The 26113-nt window shown below is 43.2% G+C and overlaps 1 protein-coding gene across 1 annotated transcript in view; it reads left to right on the forward strand.

Moving 5' to 3' along the window:
• The window catches only part of LOC115474561, a 55083-nt gene extending 33187 nt beyond the window's left edge, over positions 1-21896 (forward strand). The window contains exons 6-10 of the mRNA XM_030210077.1: positions 2264-2412; positions 7079-7191; positions 13423-13512; positions 19212-19334; positions 21529-21896. Of these exons, the coding sequence (XP_030065937.1) occupies positions 2264-2412; positions 7079-7191; positions 13423-13512; positions 19212-19334; positions 21529-21609 (556 nt within the window). The 3' untranslated portion in view covers positions 21610-21896. The remainder of the gene's footprint in view (positions 1-2263; positions 2413-7078; positions 7192-13422; positions 13513-19211; positions 19335-21528) is intronic.
• The last annotated feature ends 4217 nt before the right edge of the window (positions 21897-26113 follow it).

Here is a 26113-nt window from a genome sequence, read left to right on the forward strand (position 1 = left end):
CCCTCCCTGAACCTGGGAGGGGGGGGGGATTGTTGGGGGGACCGGAGGTCCGCCGGACTTCCAGCCCCCGTTGCTCGGGGCAGGGGTAGTTGGGGCCTGCTGGTCCCATGGACCTCCAGCCCCTGTGTTTGACAGGTTTGGGCTTTTGACAGCCCAGACCTGTCAAACAAGTGTGGGAGGATTGTGTTGAGTGCATGCTCGGGCACAATTCTCCCACACTTCTATCCCATGATCAGAGATAATTGTGTGCTTAAATATGTATGCAATTATCTCTGATCATAGGTCTAATAATGCCCTGTGCTGTTCCAGCGCTATTTTTGGAGAGCTGTTTGGAACAGCGCAGGGTTTTGATCATCTGTCTGTTAAAGTTAGACCTGAACCTTATACATTCAGCAGCAGAATTTCAATACTGAAGATTTATCAAGCTGTGTTAGGGCTTTAAAACATGTTATTTTCTCCTTAATGTGATTGAAAGGGCACTAACGCAGCTTGCTTTGCACTAATGTAGCGATATTTTAGTCACTATGGGTTGCATAGTAATGAGGTGCAAAACATTTCAAGTGCATGAAAAGCAGCTCATTATTATGTAAATTCCATAACACGACTTGTGAACATTTGGTACACACTACATGTCATATTATAGCCCTATAATTATGGCAAAAGCTGGGGTTATTTTACCACCCAGAAGAATCAGGCTTCCAAGCTGTGTCACTATGTTCCTGGCTATGTCTTCCAGGTCAGACTCTCCATGATCCAAAGGTTCCCCCCCCTCCACAATCCAGGCCCCCTGATCTTGGCCCGACCAATCAAGGCCCCCCGATCAATGCCCTACAAATTTGGCCCCCAATCCAAAGACCCCTCCCCAAACAAGCCCTCCACCACAAAAGGATCCCCCTCACCCTTGTGCCAGTACCTAGAATCTCTGGTGGTCTAGGATTCCTGGGGTAGGAGCAAACCTCTGTCACTCCAGGCCCTTCAGGTGCCATCATTAAAAATGGCACCCCTTCAGGTAGTCACTCCTACTCCTGTGAACCTCTAGACCATCAGGAATTTTAGATACTGGTGCAGTGGTGAGGGGAGATCTTTTGGTGGTGGGGGATTGATTGGGGTTAGCTGGATCAGGGGGTTTTGATTAGGGTGGTCTTTGGATTGAGGGGACCAGATTAGGGGGACGTTCTTTGGATTAAGAAGAGGGCCCAGATCAAGGGGTGTTTGGATTGGGCGGGGGGCCTGGCCTGGAAATTATGGCTGAAAGCATCAGGCTGCAGCTTGATGTCCTGATGCTCCAGGTCAATAAAATAGTGCTGCTTGTGGGATGGATCTACTGAAGTACTGCAAGGCTGCTGGTAGAGGTTACAATATCCATTTTGAAGAGACAGCCATTATGGACAGGAATAATTGGGCATTGTTCCTTCCTATAACCCCCACTAGACCACCAGGGGTTGGGCAGGTAGACCCAATCCTAGGGGTGCTTTGAATGTTCAGAGGGGAGAAAGAGGAAATCAGAATGAGGTTTCATCATGTTCAGAGGGTGGGAGGAGCAACAAGAGGGGATGTTGTCATGTTTGGGGGCAGTAGGAGAAAGGGAATGGGGAAAAGAACACTTCAGGCCAGTACCCAGAAGCTATGCTGGTACCTTGCAATGTTTAGTGGCAGTATCTGCACAGCTAAATGACCAAAGTTAGGACTGCTATTAACGCAGTCCTATTTGGTCACTTAGCTTTGTGGGAACAAGCACTGAATATTACCAGTAGCCACATAGATGCTAGCTACTCCCTGACTACATCCTCAGAATGCCCTTCTCCAGCCCACTTCAAAAAAGGCCAATCAGAGCTGATATTCAATGGCACTGCCTGGTTAAGTGCTGCTGAATACTGGCGGTCAGCCACTGAGCAAGATTTATGGGCAGGGGCCTCTTCTGAATACTTAAATCACTTTGAATATCAACACCTGAATTATTTGCTGTATATAATATTTCTATATCTGAGTCTAATGAAATACTTGCAAGTCTGACTGTTCATGAAAGATTCATGAATGTTACATGGCATGAAAGTTGATAAAGTACTACTATACAGGAGAAATGTTTTCTAATTCAACCATTTTTCTGTAAGCTTATGAGGGGATTTAATTACCATGAATATGCGGCTATTAATCAAAAGACAGTGTTTGCTTTGTCTCCTACACTTCCAGCTGGAAATGAAGCAAACTGTGTAATAGAATTTAAAAATATGATCATTTTTCACATAGAATATTTTCTTTATAGAACAAAACTTCAAGCTCGGGATCATCCAATGTCCCTGTGGATCTCTAATCTAAAACAACTGAAACCAGTGAAACATTTCTTCAGTCCCTTGCTCTGGGGCTTTATGGAAGCTGTTTGGCCTTCTTCCATCAGCCTGGTGATTCAAAAAGGTAGGACAGAGAAAGGAACTGGGGTTCATCTAACGTGGTTATTCAATGACACATGTAGGATCTCAAAGGAATAGCTTTAGCCAAATCAGCTGAAAATAATTCTAAATCTAGCTGGTCATTATCAGCTGCAACCTAGGCTGCTTAACATTATCCACCCAAAATAGAACTGCCTAGATCCTGGCCAGAATGTCAGTACTCTGGATCAGGCAGCTAAACTTAGCCAGGACATGATTAAGGCATAGGCAAACTAGGCACAGGCCTGAAAATGGAAAGTCTATAAATCGGTGCCAAGATTTGGGCACCTCAATTCTATAATGGCAGATTGGAGTCAAGATTCCTTTATAGAATACTAGCACAGGTGGGCATTGGTGCACCTAAAGTTAGGCAACTAGGGAGAGATTCTATAGGGCACATAAAAAATTGGCGCAGAAATCAGTGCCAACTAAGCGTATTCTATAAGCGGTGTTTACAGTTAGACGCAGTATATAGAATATGCTTGTTACTACCACCCCGCTCGTGAGCCCTTGAGCCCAAGCCACTGACAGAAGGGAAGTCTAGGAGAGGCCTGAGGTAGGCCGAACCACAATAAATGAAAGAAATAGCCCACAGGGTACTCACCCAGAACTCCAGCTTCCGCAGAGAGGTGCAGAACTCCTCACAGGTAGAGAACTTCAGGACACGGATGGTCTGCACACAGATAGCGGAAGCGGGGCCACTGGAACCGACAGGCAACAACAGGTACTCCCTGGGGAAAAGCGGGAACACCGATACTGGAATAGCTACCCGACTTCACCTGCACTTAGCCGCTGTTCACCAGGAGTTGAGCCCCTGGCTGCAGGCAGCCGGCAGGACTTAGGGCCATCGGAAGCAGCAGCAGGAGCAGGAAAAGCTGAACCAACAGACAAGCAGAACAGGGCAGACAGCACCCAGCACAAATAACAGAAGGAATCCCAGCCAGAGGAAGGCTTCTGGCCACAAACCCCTACAAAGCCAGACACAGACACAAAAGGGTTAACACAGCAAGCTTAGACACAGAGAAGGGGGTGGAACCACAACAGACAGAACTAAGACCAACAAGTGACAAGCACACAGCCCAGCTGCAAAGGGAAGCTAATTACCACACACTGATAAAAACAAACAAATAAGAAACAGAGAGGGAGAGAGGCAAGAGGAATCTACCCTTCCCCCACAGAGCAAAAGCTCTCTAAACAGAGAAAGCCAAGGCTTCCAGCAAGCACAAGTCTGAAACGCCAAAGCAAGGTTTACCAGGCACTGCAGGTAAAAATAGATCCTGGCTACTGACATCAGAGCTGCAGACGTCAGCTACTACCCAGCTGACCAATAGCGAGCAAGTCTCTCCCAGCTACCTAGCAGAGATATTCCCAGCCCCTACCCAGCCTGCTAGCAGAAACCTACAATGCTTAGTTGGCATCCTAACTCGGTACATGTGGGTACCAATGACAGGAAAATGTGAGAGAGAGGTTCTGGAAGCCAAATTTAGGCTCTTAGGTAGAAAGCTCAAATCCAGAACCTCTAGGGTAGCATTTTCCGAAGTGCTCCCTGTTCCACGTACAAGGCCCAAGAAATAGGCAGAGCTCTGGAGTCTCAATGCGTGGATGAGGCGATGGTGCAGGGTGGAGGGTTTTAGATTTGTAAGGAACTGGGCAACATTCTGGGGAAGGGGGGCGTCTGCGGAAGCTAGAAGAATGGTCTAAGGTTTGGCAATTAAAATTCAATTCAAAGTGATGCACTTAGGGAGCAGAAATCTATGGGAGACATATGTGTTAGGCGGTGAGAGTCTGATATGTATGGACGGGGAGAGGGATCTTGGGGTGATAGTATCTGATGATCTGAAGGCGACGAAACAGTGTGACAAGGTGGTGGCCGTAGCTAGAAGGTTGCTGGGCTGTATAGAGAGAGGTGTGACCAGCAGAAGAAAAGAGGTTTTAATGCCCCTGTATAAGTCGTTGGTGAGGCCCCACCTGGAGTATTGTGTTCAGTTTTGGAGGCCGTATCTTGCTAAGGATGTAAAAAGAATTGAAGCAGTGCAAAGAAAAGCTACGAGAATGGTATGGGATTTGTGTTACAAGACGTATGAGGAGAGACTTGCTGACCTGAACATGTATACCCTGGAGGAAAGGAGAAACAGGGGTGATATGATACAGATGTTCAAATATTTGTAAGGTATTAATCCGCAAACAAACCTTTTCCGTAGATGGGAAGGCGGTAGAACTAGAGGACATGAAATGAGATTGAAGGGGGGCAGACTCAAGAAAAATGTCAGGAAGTATTTTTTCACGGAGAGAGTGGTGGATACTTGGAATGCCCTCTCGCGGGAGGTGGTGGAGATGAAAACAGTAACGGAATTCAAACATATGTAGGATAAACATAAAGGAATCCTGTTTAGAAGGAATGGATCTACGAAATCTTAGAGGAGATTGGGTGGTGACGCTTGTAATTGGAGAGTAAAACCAATGCTGGGCAGACTTCTACAGTCTGCGCCCTGATCGTGGCTGAATAGATATGGATGGGCTGGAGTGTAAATTTTAAGGGGCTTCGACGTTAGCTTCAGAACTTTTAGTACAGGAATAGTGCTGGGCAGACTTTTATGGTCTGTGCCCTGAGAAAGGCACGAACAAATCAAACTCGGGTATACATTTAAAGTAGCACATACCATGTAAAATGAGTGTATCTTGTTGGGCAGACTGGATGGACCGTTCAGGTCTTTATCTGCCATCATTTACTATGTTACTATGTAAAGAGGGACTTTGAAAAAAAGAATGTGTTGGAGGCAAAAACACATAGTAAAATTTTTTTTTAGGTATATTAAAAGCAAGAAGCCAACAAAAGAATCAGTTGGACTGCTAAATGACCGAGGAGTAAAAAGGGCACTCAGGAAAACAAAGCCATAGCGGAAAGATTAAATGAACTCTTTTTCTTCGGTCTTCACCGAGGAAGATTTGGGAGAGATACCTGAACCAGAAATGGTATTCAAAGCAGACGAGTCATGGAAACTGAATGAAATCTGTAAAAAACCTGGAAGATATAATGGTGCAATTTGACAAATTGAGGTAGCAAATCGCCTGGATCAGATGGTATTCATCCCAGGGTACTGATAGAATTGAAAAATGAACTTGCAGAACTATTTTTATTAATATGTAATTTATATTTAAAACCAAGTATGATACCAGAAGATTGGAAGGTGGCCAATGTAATGCCGATTTTTAAAAAATGTTCCAGAGGTGATCTGTGAAATTATATACCGGTGAGACTGACGGTGACAGGCTAAATGGTAGAGACTATTATAAAGTACAAAATTACAGAGCATTACATTTCTTTGAAGGGGTGAACAAACATGTGGATAAAGGTGAGCCAGTAGTTATGGTGTATCTGGATTTTCAAAAGACATTTGACAAAGTATCTCATGAAAGACTCCAGAGGAAATTAGAGAGTCATGGGATAGGAGGTAGTGTTCTATTGTGGATTAAAAAATGGTTATGCCATTTTAGCGCTATAGAAATGCTAAATAGTAGTAGTAGTAGTAGTACTAGTAAAACAGAGAGTAGGGTTAAATGGTCAGTATTCTCAATGGAGAAGGGTAGAGAGTGGGGTTCCCAAGGGGGCTGTGCTAGGACCGTTGCTTTTTATCATATTTATAAATGATCTAGAAATTGGAGTAACTAGTGAGGTAATTAAATTTGCTGACAACACAAAGTTATTCAAAGTTGTTAAATTGCGAGAGGACCTTACGAGACTGGGAGACTGGGTGTCTAAATGGCAGGTGATGTTTAATGTGTGCAAGTGCAAGATGATGCCTGTGAGAAACAGGAACCCGATGCAAGGTTCCATATTAGGAGTCACCAAACAGGAAAGGGATCTAGGAGACATCATTTATGATACATTGAAACCCTCTCCTCAGTGTGCAGCGGTGGCTAAGAAAGCAAATAGGATGTTAAGTATTATTAGGAAAGGAATGGAAAAGAAAAATGAGGATGTTATAATGCCTTTGTATCGCTCCATGGTGTGAGCATTTCTGATCACCGCATCTCAAAAAAGATATAGTGGAATTAGAAAAGGTACAGAGAAGGGCGACAAAAATGATAAAGCGGATGGGATGGCTTTCCTATGAGGAAAGGCTAAAGTGGCTAGGGCTCTTCAGCTTGGAGAAAAGACAGCTGAGGGGAGATATGATAGAGATCTATAAAATAATGAGTGGAGTGGAACAGGTGGAAGTGAATCACTTGTTTACTCTTTCAAAAAATACTAGGACTAGGGAGCACACAACGAAGCTATAAAGTAGTAAATTTAAAATAAATCAGGGAAATATTTCTTCACTCAACGTGTAATTAAACTCTGGAATTCGTTGCCAGAGAATGTTGTAAAAAGCAGTTAGCTTAACGGGGTTTAAGAAAGGTTGCAAGACCTTCCTAAAAGAAAATCCCATAAGTCAGTATTAAAATGGACTTGGAGAAAATCCACTTCTTATTTCTAGAATAAGCAGCATAAAATGTATTGTACTGTTTTGGGATCTTGCCAGGTACTTGTAACCTGGATTGGCCACTGTTGGAAACGGGATGCTGGGCTTGATTGACCTTCTGTCTGTCCCAGTATGGCAATACTTATGTTCTTATGTTCATGTTAAATGTTTTGTCTGTTTTATGTGCAGGAAAGTGGATTGATTTCTTGGGCATGAAAGACTGTGCAAAGTACATTGGCACTTCTCAGAGCATCATCATACAGATCCCAGACTGCTCAGTGGCCACACATCTCATTGACCTGGTAAGTGAATTATGGAGGATTTTCAGGTAGCCATTAAGTCATGTATTGTCTATGGGATGGATTTTCAGTGCAGATTGAATGCCTAATCTAGCCAGCCACATTGAGAGGGTCTTTAATAAGCCACGCTTGCATTTTTAGTTTGCAGTAGAAATCATCTTGTAAATGCTGAGATGCCCTTTATATTCCTACGAGCATTTCAGTGTTTACTGCCAGCTGATTTCTACTGTGAGCTAATCAATAGAAATAAAACAAAATAAAACATGGAAAAGAAAATAAGATGATACCTTTTTTATGGGACATAACTTAATACATTTCTTGATTAGCTTTCGAAAGTTGCCCTTCTTTGTCAGATCGGAAATAAGCAAATGTTGGTAGATGACAGTATATATGAGTGAAACATCAAAGCATTTCAGTGACAGTCTCACAGGATGGGGATGGATAGGTGGGAGACAGGAAGGTGACAGAGCAATACGATTTACAAAGCAATACAATTTTATGCTTTATAATGGGCTAGAAAGCTCAGATCTTTAATTTATTTATTTATTTATTTACTGCATTTGTATCCCACATTTTCCCACCTATTTGCGGGTTCAGTGTGGCTTACAATACATTTTGAATGATGGAAATACAATGTGCTACAGTACAATTATGGGTTACATTATGAGGAGTTGTGGGAAGACAAGTCAAGTCAAAATGACATTTAGTGCGTATAAACAGTGGAATGTTACAATGGGGAAAAGATAGGGTGATATAACAATAGCACGAGAACCTTAGGGTGTATTAATTGTGGTGAAGATACGGGTAGGAGAATTCAGAAGAGAGTGTGTTGATGCATTTCTGTTAGTGTGTGTGGACTTCATGTGTTTTGATCTTTGCAGTAAATTTTCTCGAAGAGATAAGTCTTTAATCGTTTGCAGAAGTCCGTTAGTTCGTAGATGGTTTTCAGGTTGCGTGGTAGTGTATTCCAGAGTTGCGTGTTCATATAAGAGAAGGTTGACGCGTGCAGTACTTTGTATTTTATGCCTTTGCAGTTAGGGAAGTGGAGATTGAGGAAAGTTCGGGATGATCTTTTAGCGTTTCTGGGTGGCAGGTCTATTAAGTCCGACATGTATGCAGGGGCTTCACCGTGGATTATTTTGTCGACTAAGGTGCATACTTTGAAGGTGATACGTTCCTTGAGTGGGAGCCAGTGCAGTTTCTCACGTAAGGGTTTTGCACTTTCGTATTTTGGTTTTCCGAAGATGAGTCTAGCTGCTGTATTCTGGGCTGTTTGAAGTTTCCTCTGTATTTGTTCTTTGCAGCCTGCGTATAGTGAGTTACAGTAGTCTAGATGACTGAGTACGAGTGATTGCACTAGGTTACGGAAGATGGATCTCGGAAAGAATTGTCTTATTCTTTTCAGTTTCCACATGGAGTACAACATCTTTTTGGTTTTGTTGTTTGCGTGAGTCTCAAGTGTTAGGTGGCGGTCGATAGTGACTCCGAGGATTTTTAACGTTTCGGAGATTGGCAGTTGTAGTTTAGGTGTGCTGATAGCGGTAAATGTTTTCATGTTGTATTGGGAGGTGAGTATGAGGCATTGAGTTTTTTCTGCATTCAGTTTCAGTCGGAATGCATCTGCCCAAGTATTCATGATGTGTAGACTTTGGTTGATTTCGTTGGAGATTTCGTTAATGTCTTGTTTGAAAGGAATATATATCGTTACATCATCTGCGTATATGTAAGGGTGAAGGTTATGATTTGATAGTAGTTTTGCCAAGGGGATCATCATTAGGTTGAAGATAGTTGGTGAGAGGGGGGATCCCTGCGGTACTCCACATTCCGGTGTCCATGCAGCAGATGTTGTTGAATTTGATGTGACTTGGTATGAGCACAAGTTTAGGAATCCCTTGAACCAGTTTAGGACGTTGCCTCCGATGCCAAAGTATTCAAGTATGTGTAATAGAATTCCGTGGTCAACCATATCAAAGGCGCTTGACATGTCAAATTGTAGGAGGAGTATGTTGGTGCCTGTAGCAATCATTTGTTTGAATTTGTTCATAAGGGTGATTAGTACTGTTTCTGTGCTGTGATTTGACCGGAATCCTGATTGGGCATCATGCAGTATTGAGAACTTGTTGAGATAATTTGTGAGTTGTTTTGTTACCATCCCTTCGGTTATTTTGGTTATTAGTGGAATAGATGCTACTGGTCTGTAATTTGTTATTTCGCTTGCGTTTTTTTTTTTTGTGTCTTTGGGTATTGGGGTGAGTAAAATTTTCCCTTTTTCCTTTGGGAAAAGTCCATTTTGTAGCATGAAATTCACGTGGTTTGTTAGGTCTATTATGAATTGTTGAGGAGCTGATTTCATGAGGTTGTTTGGGCAGATATCTAGTTTGCAATGGGATTTGGCAAATCTTTGAGCGTTTTAGAGATGAGGTCCTCTGACAGTGGTTCGAATTCTGTCCAGATCCTGTCTGCTGGGTATATTCCGTCTTCTGGGTCTAGACAGTTTAGGAGTGTGGCGTATTCAGTAGGGCTGGTGGGTATTTTGAGTCGTAATTGTATAATTTTTTCCTTGAAGTATTTAGCAAGGTCGTCGACCCCTGGTGTATCTTTGCTATTGTTTGTAACTGGTGTGGTGTCTAGCAATTTGTTTACAAGGTAGAAGAGTTTGTGTGTGTCTTTATAGTTTGGTCCAATTATTGTTTTGTAGTGTAGTCTTTTAGTCTGTTTTATGGTATATTTGTATTTCCTCCGAAGTGATTTCCAGGCATTTAGTGTGTGTTCATCTTTCTTTTTGTTCCATGCGCGTTCTAGCTTTCTGACTTGTGTTTTGAGTTTTTTCAGCTCTTCGGTGAACCATGGATTTGATTTTTTCCTGCATGATGTTCTGGTTTGGATTGGGGCAATTGTGTCCAATGTTGTTTTGCATATGTCGTCCCATTCCTGGAGGAATTGGATGGTGTCTGTATTTGTTGACCATTCATTTTGGTAGACCTGCTGCCAGAATGTTGTGGGGTCTATTTTTCCTCTCGTGGTGTATGTTGTTTGTTCCTGTTTGTTGATTGCGTTTATGTGCATTTTTCGCCAGTGGAGGGAGACATGTGCTTTATGGTGGTCTGTCCATAGTGCGGGTGTCCATCTTGTGTCTGTAAGTTGGATGGTTGAGTCTGAGTTGAATTTGTGTGTGATGATGTCTAGTGTGTGTCCCTTGGCGTGCGTTGGCTGATTGTTAGGTGCATGTAGATCCCAGAGTTTTAAGAATTCTTTGCATTCTTGTGTGCCTGTTGAGGGGTCGTCTTCGAGGTGTAGGTTGATATCTCCTATTATGAGGATGTTTGATGCAGAGACACATGTATTCGAGATAAAGTCCATGAGTTGCGTTTGGGAGTCTTTCCATTTTCCTGGTGGTCTGTAGAATAGGATTGCACTGAGGTGTCCTTGTAGGTTCGGATGATTGATTTTTGTCGAGGCGAATTTCGAGTTGTGGCGAGGTGGATTCGCCAGTGGTTGTGATGGTGAATTCGGATTTATAAATTATAGCTATTCCGCCACCTCTTTTTCCATTTTTTGTCCAGTGGGTGATTTTGTATTCTGGTAGGCATGTCTCTATGATGGCGGGGTCTGATGGGCTGTGGAAACCATGTTTCCGTGATGAATAAAAGGTCTAGATTGTCTTTGGTGATCCAATCTAGTATGTCTACTGAGTTGCTTACTGCTGATCTTGCGTTGATGTAACCTATTCGGATTGAGCGGTATGGTTCTGTAGGGAGGTTAGATGTTTTTTTCTTTAATAATTGTCTGTTTTCTCGGCGGTTGAATTTGTCATTGTTATTGGTTTTTCTTTTTTTCTCTTTCTGTTGGTGGTGTTCGTATGTGGGGGGTTTTCCTTTAGGTTGGTTGTTGTGTTTTTGGTCTGGTGAGTTGTTATTAGGTTGTACATAGAGTTGGTGAGTTGTGGTTGGGTTGTTGTTGATGTTGGGGGTGGTCCATGCGTGGTAGATTATGGGATGAGGTAGATTATTATCAGTAGTTTGTTGGTATTCATGTTTATAATGCAATGCACTTAGAGACAGTTATAATCAAGCATTAAAAGTAATACATCTAGAAACAATTATAAGTAGACACTAAAGCAGTGCAATTGAGACATGTAAAAATAGAACAATAACTAACAATGTGGTTACTTTGCACTCAGGCAGAGTAGCAAGCAGATCTAGCAATTAAACAGACAAGCTGATTCTTGTTTTGCTGCAGCACTAATTAGTACAGCATGAGCAGTGCCTATCCAACAGAAACGGCTTTAGCCTTGTTACAGATGGACCAACAATAAAGAACGACAACGTGAATGCAGCAACTCATAGGTTTGCTCGCTTTGTTTTGAGAGTATGACAATGACGGCTGCGCAGGGGAGTGGATACACAGAGAGTAACCAACTTCCTTGCTTACAGTGGACTAGATAGGCTTACTTCCAAAACCTCCTAGCCTCTTATGCTATTTGGCACTTGGATGTGTCTGTCAGTGCATTGCAAGGTGGAACAGCCATGACACATCCATGCTCCTTCCATATATATGCCCCCATCACAGGTTTTTTTTGTTACATTTGTACCCCGCGCTTTCCCACTCATGGCAGGCTCAATGTGGCTTACATGGGGCAATGGAGGGTTAAGTGACTTGCCCAGAGTCACAAGGAGCTGCCTGTGCCTGAAGTGGGAATCAAACTCAGTTCCTCTGTTCCCCAGGACCAAAGTCCACCACGCTAACCACTAGGCCACTCCTCCACTCTTGTTCTGTGCTGTCCCCTGGATTCTATATATGGCACTCAAAATTAAGTGTGCAAATTTGGACAAAGGCTCAATTTGCACATGCAATTTAATTGAGTAACAAGCCAATTAGTGCCAGTACTTGGGTACCAACAATTAATTACTGGTGTTAATTGACAACACTTTGGATTTGCAGTCGCATCTTGCTAAGTGCTATTTATAAAGATGTGCGCCCAAATCTTTTAACATGAAAAGAGGATGTGGCCATGGGAGGTGCATGGGTGAATCAGGGGTGTTCACTGAAGATGCGTGCAGTGTTATAAAATTTGGGGGATCTGCACCTAATTTACGTACGAGGATGTATCCCAGGTTTCAGTTGGTGTAAATTCTCATGCCCAAAGTTGGGTACAGATACCAGAGCTATTCTATAAATGGCACCCAACTCAGAGTGGCATTTATGTAACAGCGCTCAGTGTGCATTTTTTTCAGCACCCAAATTTGGGCATCATTTACACCTGTATGTACTGTTATTCTTTAAAGTTATGTGTGCTATTGGTGTATAAATATAGGCATCCTTTATAGAACTGCCCTTTATAAATCCTTGTTGGACAATATGGATAGATGGTGATGTCATTCTTGATCAAATTCAGGGGTGTAGGGATAGGGCAGTGCCCCACCCCCTCAGATTTCATAGCCACTCACTTCTGCCTGCTGCTGCTATTCCCCTCCACTTGAGCATTCTATTGGATAATACAAAAAATATTGCCCCTCCCCTTCCAGAGAAATTCCTCCTGCACTACTGTTCAAATTTAAATACAAAAATCAATTTTGGTGATATTATAATCTAAGGATTGATAAAGAAGTGGATGAGTTTCTTGCTTATCTTCTGAAAAATCATTGATAGTAAACTAGCTACTATACCCATTCCAGAGAAATAGCAAGATTGTGTCATTGTGAAGTTGCATCAAGGCCATACTGATTAAATATCCAGCTCCTGACCCTTTTGCATTTTTCTCTCTTAACTTATCTCTCACATAATGGAAAAACAGAAGCATAATTTAGACTTTATATCTAAAATGCATTGTTGATTTGACTGTACCTCAGCCTTGCATACTGTTTTGATAAGATGGTTTACAATTGCTAGAATTAAATTAATATTAATACTGCAAAACTAGGGATGTGCATGGGAAATAAAAAAAAGATGTGGTTACTTTCCAGGTTATTTTCAGAATTTTTCTCTGAATTTTATTCTGTTTTGAGTCAAACATTGATTTTAATTAAAACTAATTAAAGCTCATTAGAACTTTTTGATGCACATCAATTGATTTAACATACATTTATTTATAAGCTAATGTATGTTAAATTAATTTTGTTAAGGCAAGCTAACAAACCGAATGCATACTAATGAATGCACCACTTTTTGCCAAAAACAAACAAGATCTGTAATTCTCTCTCTCTCTCTCTCATACTCCATTATTACTCCTATCAGGTTGGGCCCATTGCAGTTACATCAGTCAATCCATCTGGAGAAGCAGATACCACCCACCATAACCAAGTCTATGCTAAGCTTGGGAACAAGGTATAGAAATATCAAAAATCAGTCATGGAATCTGTGTAGTTACTCACACACAAAAAAGGATACGCTCCACTAGAAACGTCCATTAAAGATAGTGCTTGATCATGCATGTTAAATAAAATTCTGGCTGTGAGGTATCAGTGGGAAACATCACTAGTTTCACAGCAACATCACAGCTAGCTGGGGTACAGGAGACTAGTGTTCCGATTCTTATGTCTGTCGGGGTCAGCAGGAGTTGGACAGTTTGCAGAGGTATTGCTCTCAAACGTTGGAGATGCAGAGCTAATCCCTACTGAGAAAAAGGGCAGCATGCAAAGTATCAAAGTGATAGGCAATTGTCCTTTCCAATTTTCTCTGGCAAGCAATGTTCCCTCTACATTGTTAATTAATTTGTGTGCATATCTTGGGCATGTGCCCAAATTGGGGCACATAAATCTGGGCACCATCCCCCAGATTCTATATCGTGCCTAGCGTTCCGCACCAAAATCCAAGAGTATTCTATAACCATGCGCATAACTTAATTGGCTTAACAAGCCAATCGGTGTTGATAACAGTGCTTAACAAGCCATTATGAGCACTAAATGGCAATTGTGGTGAAATGGAGAATTTTCCAGCATATGAATTACAAGAATATTTCATGAAGTATATTTCTCTAGTTTGGCTAGCAGGTGGTGCATGTTTATGTTTAAAGTTGTTACAGAAAAATGACTGTTCCTTCTTTAGTTCAACACAGGGAAGAGGTAACCTGCAGTGATGTGGCCAGCTACTTTTAATTGTTGTTCTGGGCTCTGATTGGCCAGGAGCTCAAATTCAGCTAGGATGTACTAGCTTGTTGTCCAGATGGGGAGGGAAGAGAAAAAGATCTCTTCACTGAAACCCTATGAGCAGTTATCTAATATAATAAAAGGCACCCTCAACGTTCTGAGGACAACGTTCTGAAGTCACTCAGACTCCCAGAACGGTTCGTAAGTTCGTGGTGGTGAAGCCACTGAACGACTTGCTGCCCCGCCCTCGCGTCAAACGTCATGACGTCGAGGGCGGAAAACCAACAGAAAAATGAAAGCAGGGACCGCATCAAGGAAGGGGGAGGAGTAGGGAAACACGCTCCGCGTGTTTCCCTACTCCTCCCCCTGCCAAGGAAACGCTGGCTACCAACCGCGCCGCGTGCCTCAGGTAGCCCCGCCCCGACCGCCCGAGCACCACTCTCCCTCCCTCCCAAGTTCAGCAACGCGCGACGGCGACGTGGTGGGGGCGCTCCGCCCCAGATGTCAGCGGGTGGGGGGTGCTGCGAGTCCGCTCCCGGCGCTGTCCTGCCTTTAAAACCCAATTTGAAGCGCTGGAATAACAGGCAGCAGCGCCTCGCGTCTGCCCTTCTACTAAAAATCTCTTCGACGACGTCATTCGGCCTTCCCACATTGAGTCCCGCCCTCCTCTCAGGTAACTTCCAATTACCGCGAGGGCGGGTGGGACTCAATGTGGGAAGGCCCAATGACGTCGTGGAAGAGATTTTTAGTAGAAGGGCAGACGCGAGGCGCTGCTGCCTGTTACTCCAGTGCTTCAAATTGGGTTTTTTTTTTTTAAGGCAGTGAGGGTGGTGGGCCTGGGCGGCAGGAGAATGGAGCTGGTAGGTGGGGAGGGACTCAGATGGGAGAAGGGTGTGGGGCTCTCAGGTGGGGGGGAGGGGGTTCTCAAATGGGAAGGAGACTGAGGTGGGAGGGGTTCATGGATGGGAGAAGCAGAAGGGGGTGGGGAGGGGGTTCTTGGATGGGAGAGACTGGGGAGGGGGTTCTCGGATGGGAGAAGGGGACGGATGGGGAGAGGACTGGGATTCTTGAATGGGAGAAGGGGACTGAGGTGGGGAGGGGGTTCTTGGATACTTGAAGAGGACGAGTGGGGAGGGGACTGGGGTTTTTGGATGGGAGAGACTGGGGAGGGGGTTCTTGAATGGGAGAAGGAGACTGAGGTGGGGAGGGGGTTCTTGGATGCTTGAAGGGGACGGGTGGGAAGGGCACTGGGGTTTTTGGATGGGAGAGACTGGGGAGGGGGTTCTCGGATTGGAGAAGGGGACGGGTGGGGAGGGGACTGGGGTTTTTGGATGGGAGAGACTGGGGAGGGGGTTCTTGAATGAGAGAAGGGGACTGAGGTGGGGAGGGGGTTCAAGGATGGGAGCGCTTCATGAAACCCCATACACACTCACTCTCTCATCTGGCAGCGCTTCCTGTACCCCCTGCCCCCCCCCCACACACACACACTCCCTCACTCTGTCATCTGCCATTGCTTCCTGAACCCCCCCCCCCCACACACACACATACTCACTTACTTTCATCTGACAGCGCATCCACAATCCCCCACACCCCTCTTCTTCCAAGCTGAACCCCTCCAACACATCCCCCCCACCCCACACACACACTCTCTCTCTCTCTTCCTCTCCTCCAGCACACCAATTGCTTAGGTGCAGTGGCAGCAATCTCAGACACCAGAGAAAGAGGGGGGCCTGACACCATAGAGAGAGAGAGAGGGAGGGAGGGAGGGAGGTATCTCTGTCACACACACACACACTCTCTCTCTCACAGACTATGTGTTTCTGTCTCTCACTCTCATACACTCTATGTCTCACATTGTATCACATTCACTCTCTATGTGTCACACAGTCACTTACATACTCGCTTGGTCTCATACACTCAGTCTCACAGACAATCTGTGCCTCACACACACTCTCATTCACGCATACACTGTATCTGTGTGAAACACACTCTCTCTCTCTCTATCACACTGTGTCTCCCATACGCAATTGCACACACTCTCATTCTCACACACACACTCTCTCACAGACACGCTCACACCCATACTCACTCTCTCTCTCACACACACACTCACACTTTCACTCTCTCTATCACACACAGTCACTCTCACATACACTCTCCAAAACATACACATTATGAGGAAAACCTTGCTAGCGCCCGTTTCATATGTGTCAGAAACGGGCCTTTTTTACTAGTATTCTATAACCTGTGAGCAGCTATATTTCCTGTACTCTCCAGGAAGTGTTCAGGTAATGAACAAATGTTTAGATAGTGTTATAATTGATCCATATTTCAGTTCTCTGTTATTGTTTTCTGTTCATTGTTCTAATTTTTCATGACAATAAACATTTTTAGTTTATTGTCTCTGCTTGTCTGGACTGACTAAGAATCCTGGTGGTTTGTTTGTTGGGTCTGTAGTTGCTTTCTAGGAACTGTGGGATAACTGGGAGTGTGGCCCCAGTAACCTAGAAACCACTGGGGAACACCTTGAGAGCGAGAGACTCACCCAGAGGTGGTTGGGATCCAGTCAGTGGGAGGAGGGTGCTCCTAATTTATGATCATAGTTTATGCTCCTAAATTATGAGCATACTCAATGCTCTAAAATAGATCATGTTCGTAATTTAGGAGCATAAATTATTAGCAACTGGAATAAGAGAGACAATCAGACTTAGGTGTAGGCGTAACCAGTAAAAATCTTTATTAGTATTTCACTAAGTCATTACAAAAAGAATTGTTTCCTCTGGAGCAGTGTTATCACACAGCCAAACAAGACGCTAAGGCTGAGCAATAAGGCTGCTCTCATTCTGTATTTTTATACTGTGATAAGTTTCATTTTTCTGAAATCATGTGATTTCTCTCATTCTAACTTATTGTACATATAAGGGAGTTTCTTGTTTCCTTCATTATACAAAAAAGACCATATTCCTTTGATATTATTTCTCATCCTATATAATAAAAAGCACCTCCAACGTTCTGAAGCTGACTCCATGGCACTTAAACCTTGAGCCATTCGTGCTCTCCGTGTGATGAAATGATGTCGGCACTTCCTGGTACGTCACCAGCGACACTAACCAACCACAAGAAAACAACACGATCCAAAGGAATCGCACTCGCTCTCATAGCCCCGCACTTGGAGCCCTCCCACCCTCGGAGCACAGCTAACGCGACGTCAAGAGAAGGAAACAAACACAGGAATTGCACTCGCTCTCATAGCCCCACCCTCGGAGCCCTCCCGCTCTCGGAGCCCAGCTAATGAGACGTCAAGAGAAGGGACAAACCACAGGAATCGCACTCGCTCTCATAGCCCCTTCCTCGGAGCCCTCCCGCCCTCGGAGCCCAGCTGATCTGAACAGCCAGCTGGCTAAGTTCCTCGCGCCCTGTTCTGCCCTCCTGCCCCTCGCGCCGTGTCCCACACCTCCCCCCCCAGGATCGCCACCATTCCCCCCCTCCACCCACCCCCCCATGTCACCACCACTGAAAACAAGAGCCAGAGCTGATATAGTTCAGAGGGGCAGAGATTAGACCTCTATGTGGAAAGTGCATACTTCTGAACAGCAGGGTTTTTAACGAAACACAGACGCAGACAGGCACTTTGCACTGCAATTCAGAACTATGCTTACAGTACAGAACAGTACTACAGGCTCCTATAAGAAGCAAACTCAACTCACACTGTCACACTGGATTCCAGCATTGTTTCTACCTTCAAACTGCATTTCAGAAAGAGCAGGAAAGATCCCAGAGTGGGGGAGATGAGATCAGAGGAAACCTTGAAAGAGCACAGCAGCTCAGAGGACAGTAGAAGACGCAGAGCAGACGGCAAAAGGCTACGACATTGTACTGCAAAGCAGCCATACAGGATACCTGAAGTAGAGAAATAGTCACAGAAGCAACAGAGAAGATAATAGAACCTTGGGACAGAAATAAATAAACACACAAATGCCTGAAAGAGAGAAGATATCGGAAGGGAGAAACCACAGAGCAGAGGGCAGAAAAGATTCACCAGGCAGCAGTCTCACAGAGAGTCTATGTAACGCACACATTCTCTCACACTCTATCTATCTCAACCACACTCTCTATCTCACACACACACTCGCACCCACACTCACTCTCTCTATGTCACACACACACACTCGCACATTCACTCTCACACAGTCACTCTCACACACATTTTGTCAAACATACACACTCCGAGGAAAACCTTGCTAGCGCCCGTTTCCTTTGTGTCAGAAGCGGGCCTGATTTACTAGTAATACATAAAAGGTAATTTCCTGTTCCTGTTTGCTTACCAACCTCTCCTGCTCCAATCACATGCACATTCTGTGCTCATTGGCTAATTCCCTTATCCTATACACATGATCCCAGCAACAGCAAACAAGTTATATCAAACATCTGGTGTCCTTCTTTCTGAACACATATTTTTGGAGGAATATCTCTTTCTTTGGGTGGTCCTCAGTATCTCTTCACCATCAAGGTTATATCAGTTTGTTTCTGCCATATTTGGGCTGCATAGACTCAGTTCCTCCTGTGTTTCTCCTTGTCACGTGACTTACAAGAAGTGCATAACAATATTTGCTATTTACTGATCATGCACTCTGTATACAGGCAGCTGTAGGGAGAAACAAAACTTATGATGATGACAGCAGGCCAGGCCTGCAGACCAAGCATAGGAAGGAATATACATTTTGCACATAAATTAGGAGCATAAATTTTAGGAACGTAAATTTAGGAGAATAATCTTTAAAGAATAAGGACTATAATAAGGACCAACTTTTAGCGTGCCTTTGTACAAGGGGCCCAAAGAGATACTTTGAGGCTATAATGAAATGCTATAAGAACACTTCTTCCTCTATTTTAACTCTACAAAAAACACTGATATCCACATGCTGTTTTTCTCTCCAGGTGGATGGAGTTCTTTGTGATGGTCCCTCTCCAGAGAATATTGCCTCCACTGTTGTGGACTGCACCAAAATCGACAATGGGAATATCGGATTCTTTAGAGTTGGAATTGTTCCTATGTCCCAGGTAAATTCCTCCACTATTAGAAATAATTTTATTTAGAATACAAATCAGGGTAGCAGAATTTCAAATTCAAAGTAAAATACTGTAATCTAATTCAGGTTTTGCCCTTCCTATCCAAAAGTGTTAGGAGGAAAGGGAATCCAGCTTGACTTCAACAGTGGCAAACTTCAGGTCTCCAAATGTTGAATCTGTTGACCGTGGAATGTCAGAGGGATGGAATGTGAACATTGCAGAGAATGTAAATGCTCCTTTTAGGAACATAGGAGAAAAAGTAATTTTACAAACAGAATATTACATGAATCCTTATGATAAGCTATTCTGGACCATCCTGGGGTGATAAAGTGGATCTCTATTGTTGTCCTGGATTTGACTATTTTCAGATAAGTGCATACCTTTTATAGTATTAAGAACTGAGGGGCCCTTTTACTAAAGGGTTTGCACGCAGCAATGGGCTTGCCATGCTAATCTGGAAACACTGCCGGACTACTGTAGGAGCCCAGCAGTAGTTCCCACCCCCAGCAAGCACCATTTCCAGCGCTACAAAAAGATTTTCTATTTTTGCACTGCAAGTGCTTACCTGGTGGAAGTGCTTACCTGGCGGTAATTGGGTAGCGCTGTATTAGTGCGGGAACCCTTACTGCCACCTCAGTGGGCGTCAGTAAGTGCTCCCCCCAAACGGCCATAAAAAGGGGCCTTAGCGCGTGCCAAAAACACACACTGATGCTAGCACAGGCCCCCTTTTGCCACAGCTTAGTAAAAGGACCCCTGAATGAACTGTTGTTATATAATATAAGAACACCTTCTGAAGATCTGACTATATACATATTGTAACCAGGTATCTCTAGGTGCAGCCAAGGATAGAACAATCTCCTCCAGCCACAGGCTCCTGGTACAGTCAAGAAATAAATGTCCACCCGCAACTTCAATCTTAAAGAATTTATTCCATGCAGGTTTCTAGTAGACCTGATACACAGTTCCAACAGCAGCATTCACCTTCAATCTTAAACACATATAAGCCACCTGAAAGTGTGTGGCAAATAGTCCCCTTTAAGCAGTAGGCTATCAGCACATACCAGGATTCAATACAGGCTCACAGTCAGCTCCAGTCTGGGCTCTTTATCCAGTGCACAATAAACAGTAGTTCAATTCCAAATAGAAGCAGTTCTTTCAATTCATCATCACAGTTAAATTACAAAGCAGCAGTTTCTACCTTCTACTCTCTTTACTTTCAGGAGAGTTCAATACTTTAGGGACTCCTCATACCCAAGGGATTTCACCCTGCATCAGCTTCACTGGTAAATTCAATATTTTAGGGACCTCCCTTACCCAAGGATTTTCAGCTTGCAAATACTTTTTGGACTTCCTCACACCCAAGGAATTTCAGCCTACTTCAGTACTTTAGGGATCTCTCTTACCCAAGGATTTTCAGCCTGCAACTGCTTCTCTCCTCTGGGACTCCTTCCCACCTGCCTAATCAATCCCTGGCTTCTGCTCTCAAAACCAATCATTCTCCTTCCATTAGCTTCCCCCACACCCATACCAGCTGAGTTAAGCATTAGACTAATGATGAGCTCCTGCACACAGGGTTTCTTATCTCTCTTTCCCCCTAGTGGCAACCAATCTACACATCCTGCCAGCTTACACCCATGTCTTCCCCTATTGCAGCTAGGAGTCCAGTCTGGGTTCTTCATCTCACCCCCTGGCTCCTTGCCTGCAATGCCTTCTGGGACTTGTATTTCAAACTGACACTGCCTTAACCCAACTATCCTAGATGTGACTTCATCACAATATACATACATATTTATATAGATAGATACACATAGATATATAGATAGATATTGATATAGATATAATGTGGTGAGAGATTGTTTATATTGATGTTTGTGAATAACTCACTACATAATAAGACAGAAATATTGGTACCACGTTTGAGGGCTTTTTACCTTTATAAGATAGACATAAAATGGACATATTTTGAACATTTTTATGGGTTCCCTGTTATAAAATTACCCCATGCTGTGCTTTAAGTTATGACGTTTGTGCCACATAAGTGAATAAAATTGTTCCATCTTTCCACAACATGGAAATTAAGTCAGGTGAGGTGAAAGGTGATGCTTCTTTTAGAAATGAATGGGAAGGTGACTTTATTCCTCCATTGGTCATCCATTTAACACCTTGACTGTTCTATTGATTATAGGTGCTAGGAATTTTACAAAAAGTCCACAAGGAATACCAGTCTGGCCATGTCAATGGTGGATTTATTGATGAAACTAAGTAACAGAAAATGCTGCCACATCTTTCAAGCAATATAAACAAACCAAACTCAACAGCCAACTAGTGCTGCAAGAAAACACCCACAAAATTGTACCTCAGAAGAGTGAGAAAGAAGATGGAGGTGGATCCCTGAAAGGAAATACAAAGACTATAACTTGCTGATTACACGTTCAAATAATATGTGTGAACCATAGAGTATTCATGAGCAAAGACAGAGTGTCTAATTTAAGGACCATTTTAGAAAAAAACAGTCCAAGGGGAAAACGCACAAAAACAAGCCATTGTGATATATTGCGGGGTGGGGGGGGGGAGGTGCCAGTATTCTTAGTGGACTGACCACACAGACACTGTCATATCTTAGGGGGCTGGGAGAGGGTCAGTGACCACTGGGGCAGTAAGAGGGGTTATGCCTTAATCCCTACAGTGGTCATTGAGCCAGCAAATAGGTGGGGAAATGTGGGATACAAGTGCAGCAAATAAATTTAGGGCACCCTTTGTTCACTTGGTCATGATTGAAACAGGTCTAGCCTTAATTTTGGCCCTAGACATTTTCATTTTGTTCCATTATTACAGAAATACATCTATCTTTTGGTGCCGCCTATGTCCCATCCAAGTCATGCCCCTGACACGCTCTTTTGAAATTTGGACAGACTATGGAACAAAATGTCTAAAATCAGGATATTGAAAATCGCAACTTGGATGTTCCTGAGAGAAAAATGTCCTCCTGCCATCTTATGACATCTTTTGGACATTTATTTTTCTTTGTTTTGAAAATGAGCGCCATAATCATGTTTCTAGCAAGCAAATGCTCTGAAAAAAAGTGTTACATGCTGTAATTTATTTTATTACCAGGATGTTAGCAATTTTAACTTTTGAAACTGGCATGCACATTATTTTAGACATTTGCATATGGACAGAGAACGGTTAAATTCAGAATCTCTTCTTTCAGAGAAAAATGGCCATTTTATTTGAATTGTTCACACTTATATCATTCCCCATTGTTGTATAATTTTTGAACTCTAGGTGGTTCATATAAGTATTAGTTCCAGTAAAAATGAAGACATACAGCTTAATGGAGAAAGTTCCTAATCTTTGTGGGCCCAATATTGAGCCTGTGACAGTCAGCATTTGCCACAACCCTAAAATAACCCAAATATTCAATGCTGGGCCTAATCCAAGGATGGGCATTGAATATTCAGGTTTGTGGCAGCTGCAGGAAGTTATCTGGGTGCCAGCTGATATTCAGACTGGTAAGCAGATAGCAACTTGGATAAAGTTAGGACAGTCTTTAACTTTATCTGGGCATTTACACTATTAGGAGGCTGAAAATTGCTGCTAACCAGATTACTCTAGACCGCCCTGGCACTTTGCTTAGAAAATTGTTTTAAAATAAGGATCTTTAGTAGCACCTTCAGGGCTCTGTTTACTAAGCCGCATTATAGGCATGTTAGCGTCTTTAATGCGCGTTAACCATGTACGCATGTTAACCTTGTATGCGCCTCCTACAATATGCCTATAGGCGCCTACACGGTTAGCGCGTATGCTAATTATAGGCATGTTAAAAACGCTAACACACCTTTAGAAACAGGGCCCTCAGTGTCCTGTTATAAAATTACCCTTCACATACAGTATGTGATCAAATATGTGTAAATATCTTCCTAAAAAAAAAATAAGCTTTTAAAAACACTAGAGTCATTGAGAAATGGAGTATGCTGTGTGCATGAAATCTCCAATGAAAGAACGACTGTTTCGAAAGAAATGCTATTTTTCTGTCTCTACTTCCTTGTATCAAGGTTTCTTTTTGTGCATGAACAGTTGTATTAAAGGGCCCTGTTTACTAAGCCATGCTAGCTTTTTTAGTGCACACTAAACACTAGAGTTGCCCATATGTTCCTATGGGCGACTTAGCGTTTAGCACATCCTAATTATTACGCATGCTAAAAACACTAACGCACCCTTAGCGCTGCTTAGTAAACAGGGCCCTTTGCTGACAAATGGTTGATATTTAGATGCATTTACCCAACCCTTTTTGTCTTCTTTAATGTTGAAAGTGTAGTTTGATTTGTTGTTTATGAAAAATTAAACTTGTTTTTGCTGTTGCTGTTTGATGAATAAGAACATATTTCTGAATTTTATTTATAATGCACAAAATGCATTAAAATATTGAATGTTTTCTATATCATAGTATGTGTATTAATTTTTCATTCATATAAAAATGTGTACACTATTAAATTTGTTTACTCGTCTTCACCGAGGAGGATTTGGGAGGGACACCGGTGCCGGAAAGCATATTTGAAGCGGGCGAGTCAAAGAAACTAAACAATTCTCTGTAAACTTGGAGGATACAATGGGTCAGTTCTGCAAACTGAAGAGTAGTAAATCACCAGGACCTGATGGTATTCATCCCAGAGTATTTATGGAACTGAAAAATGAACTTGTAGAGCTACTGTTAGTAATATGCAATCTATCCCTAAAATCGAGTGTGGTACCGAAAGACTGGAGGGTAGCCAATGTTACGCCGATTTTTTTAAAAGGTTCCAGAGGAGATCCGGGAAATTATAGACCGGTGAGTCTGACGTCGGTACCGGACAAAATGATAGAGGCTATTATCAAGAATAAAATTATAGAGCACATACAAAAACATAGGCTGATGAGACAAAGAGGGGCATAATTGAACGTCGCCGGCAATCTATTTTGGCGGCGGCGCAACAGCTGGCTGGAACCGTATTATCGAAAAAGATGGCCGGCCATCTTTTTTTTCGATAATACGGTTTAGCCCGGCCAAATGCCAGAGTTCGCCGGGTTTGAGATGGCTGGTTTTGTTTTTCAGCGATAATGGAAAAAAATGCCGGCGATCTCAAACCCGGCGAAATCCAAGGCATTTGGTCATGGGAGGAGCCAGCATTTGTAGTGCACTGGTCCCCCTGACATGCCAGGACAGCAACCGGGTACCCAAGGGGGCACTTCTACAATTTTTTTTTTTAAATATACAAATACCTCCCAGGTGCATAGCTCCCTTACCTTGGGCGCTGAGCCCCCCAAATCCCCCCAAAACCCACTCCCCACAACTCTACACCACTACCATAGTCCTTATGGGTTAAGGGGGGCATCTACATGTGGGTACAGTAGGTTTGGGGGGATTTGGAGGGCTCAACACTTACCACCACAAGTGTAACAGGTAGGGGGGGATGGGCCTGGGTCTGCCTGCCTGAAGTGCACTGCACCCATTAACTGCTCCAGGGACTTGCATACTGCTGTCAGGGAGCTGGGTATGACATTTGAAGTTGGCATACAGGCTGGCAAAAAAGGTTTTTATTTTTATTTTTTTAGTGTGGGAGGGGGTTGGTGACCACTGGGGGAGTATTGGGAGGTCATTCCCCATTTCCTCCGGTGGTCATCTGGTGAGTTGGGGCACCTTTTTGAGGTTTGGTCGTGAAAATAAAAGGACCAAGTAAACTCGGCGAAATACTGATTAACGCCGCTTTTTTTTCCATTATCCGCGAAAGCGGTAGCCACACCCATGCCCGTCCATGTCCCGCCTTCGCTACGCCGCCAACACACCCCCTTGAACTTTTGCTGGCTCAGCGACGGGAAAGCGGTGATGCTGTCAAAAAAGCAGCTTTCGATTATACTGATTTCACCGCTTTTGAGAGATCGCCGGCCATCTCCCGATTTATGTGGAAGGTGCCCGGTGATCACTTTCGAAAATAAGCCTGAAAGTCAGCACAGATTTAGTGAAGGGAAGTCTTGCCTCACCAATCTACTTCATTTTTTTGAGGGGGGTGAACAAACATGTGGACAATGGGGAGCCGGTGGATATTGTGTATCTGGATTTTCAAAAGACGTTTGACAAAGTGCCTCATGAAAGACTCCTGAGGAAACTGGAGAGTCATGGGATCGGAGGTAAGGTATTACTATGGATTAAGAGCATTCACCTCCAGATCTCAGTGATCGTCTAAACTTGAACACGTGTAGCTTTGATGCCATTACAGGAGACACCTGTCTATTTTGCACTTTAAACATCAAGTTTAAAATCCTAAATTTGATCCTTTGTTCAATCAGCAGCCAGTGTAATTCTATCAACACTAGGGAAATATATTCATATTTAGATCTTCCTGTAAAAACCCTTGCTACGTGTTTTGAGCTACTTGCAGTGCTCATAATTTAGTTTTTTTGTGTGTTTTTTTAACTGAGCATTAACCCATTACAGTAGTCAAAACATGGTGTGATGATAATCTGGATTACTTTTCTGAATTTACTATAATTGATAAGGTCTTAAACCTTCTCAGTATATACAATTTCATGAAGACATCTTTAATTACCTTTTGCACATGCTATTTTAAAGTCAAAGGGTATTCCAAGCTGTCTTTGCCTCCTCTACCCCTACAGGAAGCTGTTCAGTTATTCTGAAACCCAGGACAAGCCCAGTCCCAAACAATGAGCACCCCCTCCCCTAATTTCCTCAGGGGTATCAGTGAATTTGCCCTTCTGTTGGGCACATGATTTTT

This window comes from Microcaecilia unicolor, chromosome 7 (genome assembly GCF_901765095.1).
Source record: "Microcaecilia unicolor chromosome 7, aMicUni1.1, whole genome shotgun sequence".
Classification (NCBI taxonomy): domain Eukaryota; kingdom Metazoa; phylum Chordata; class Amphibia; order Gymnophiona; family Siphonopidae; genus Microcaecilia; species Microcaecilia unicolor.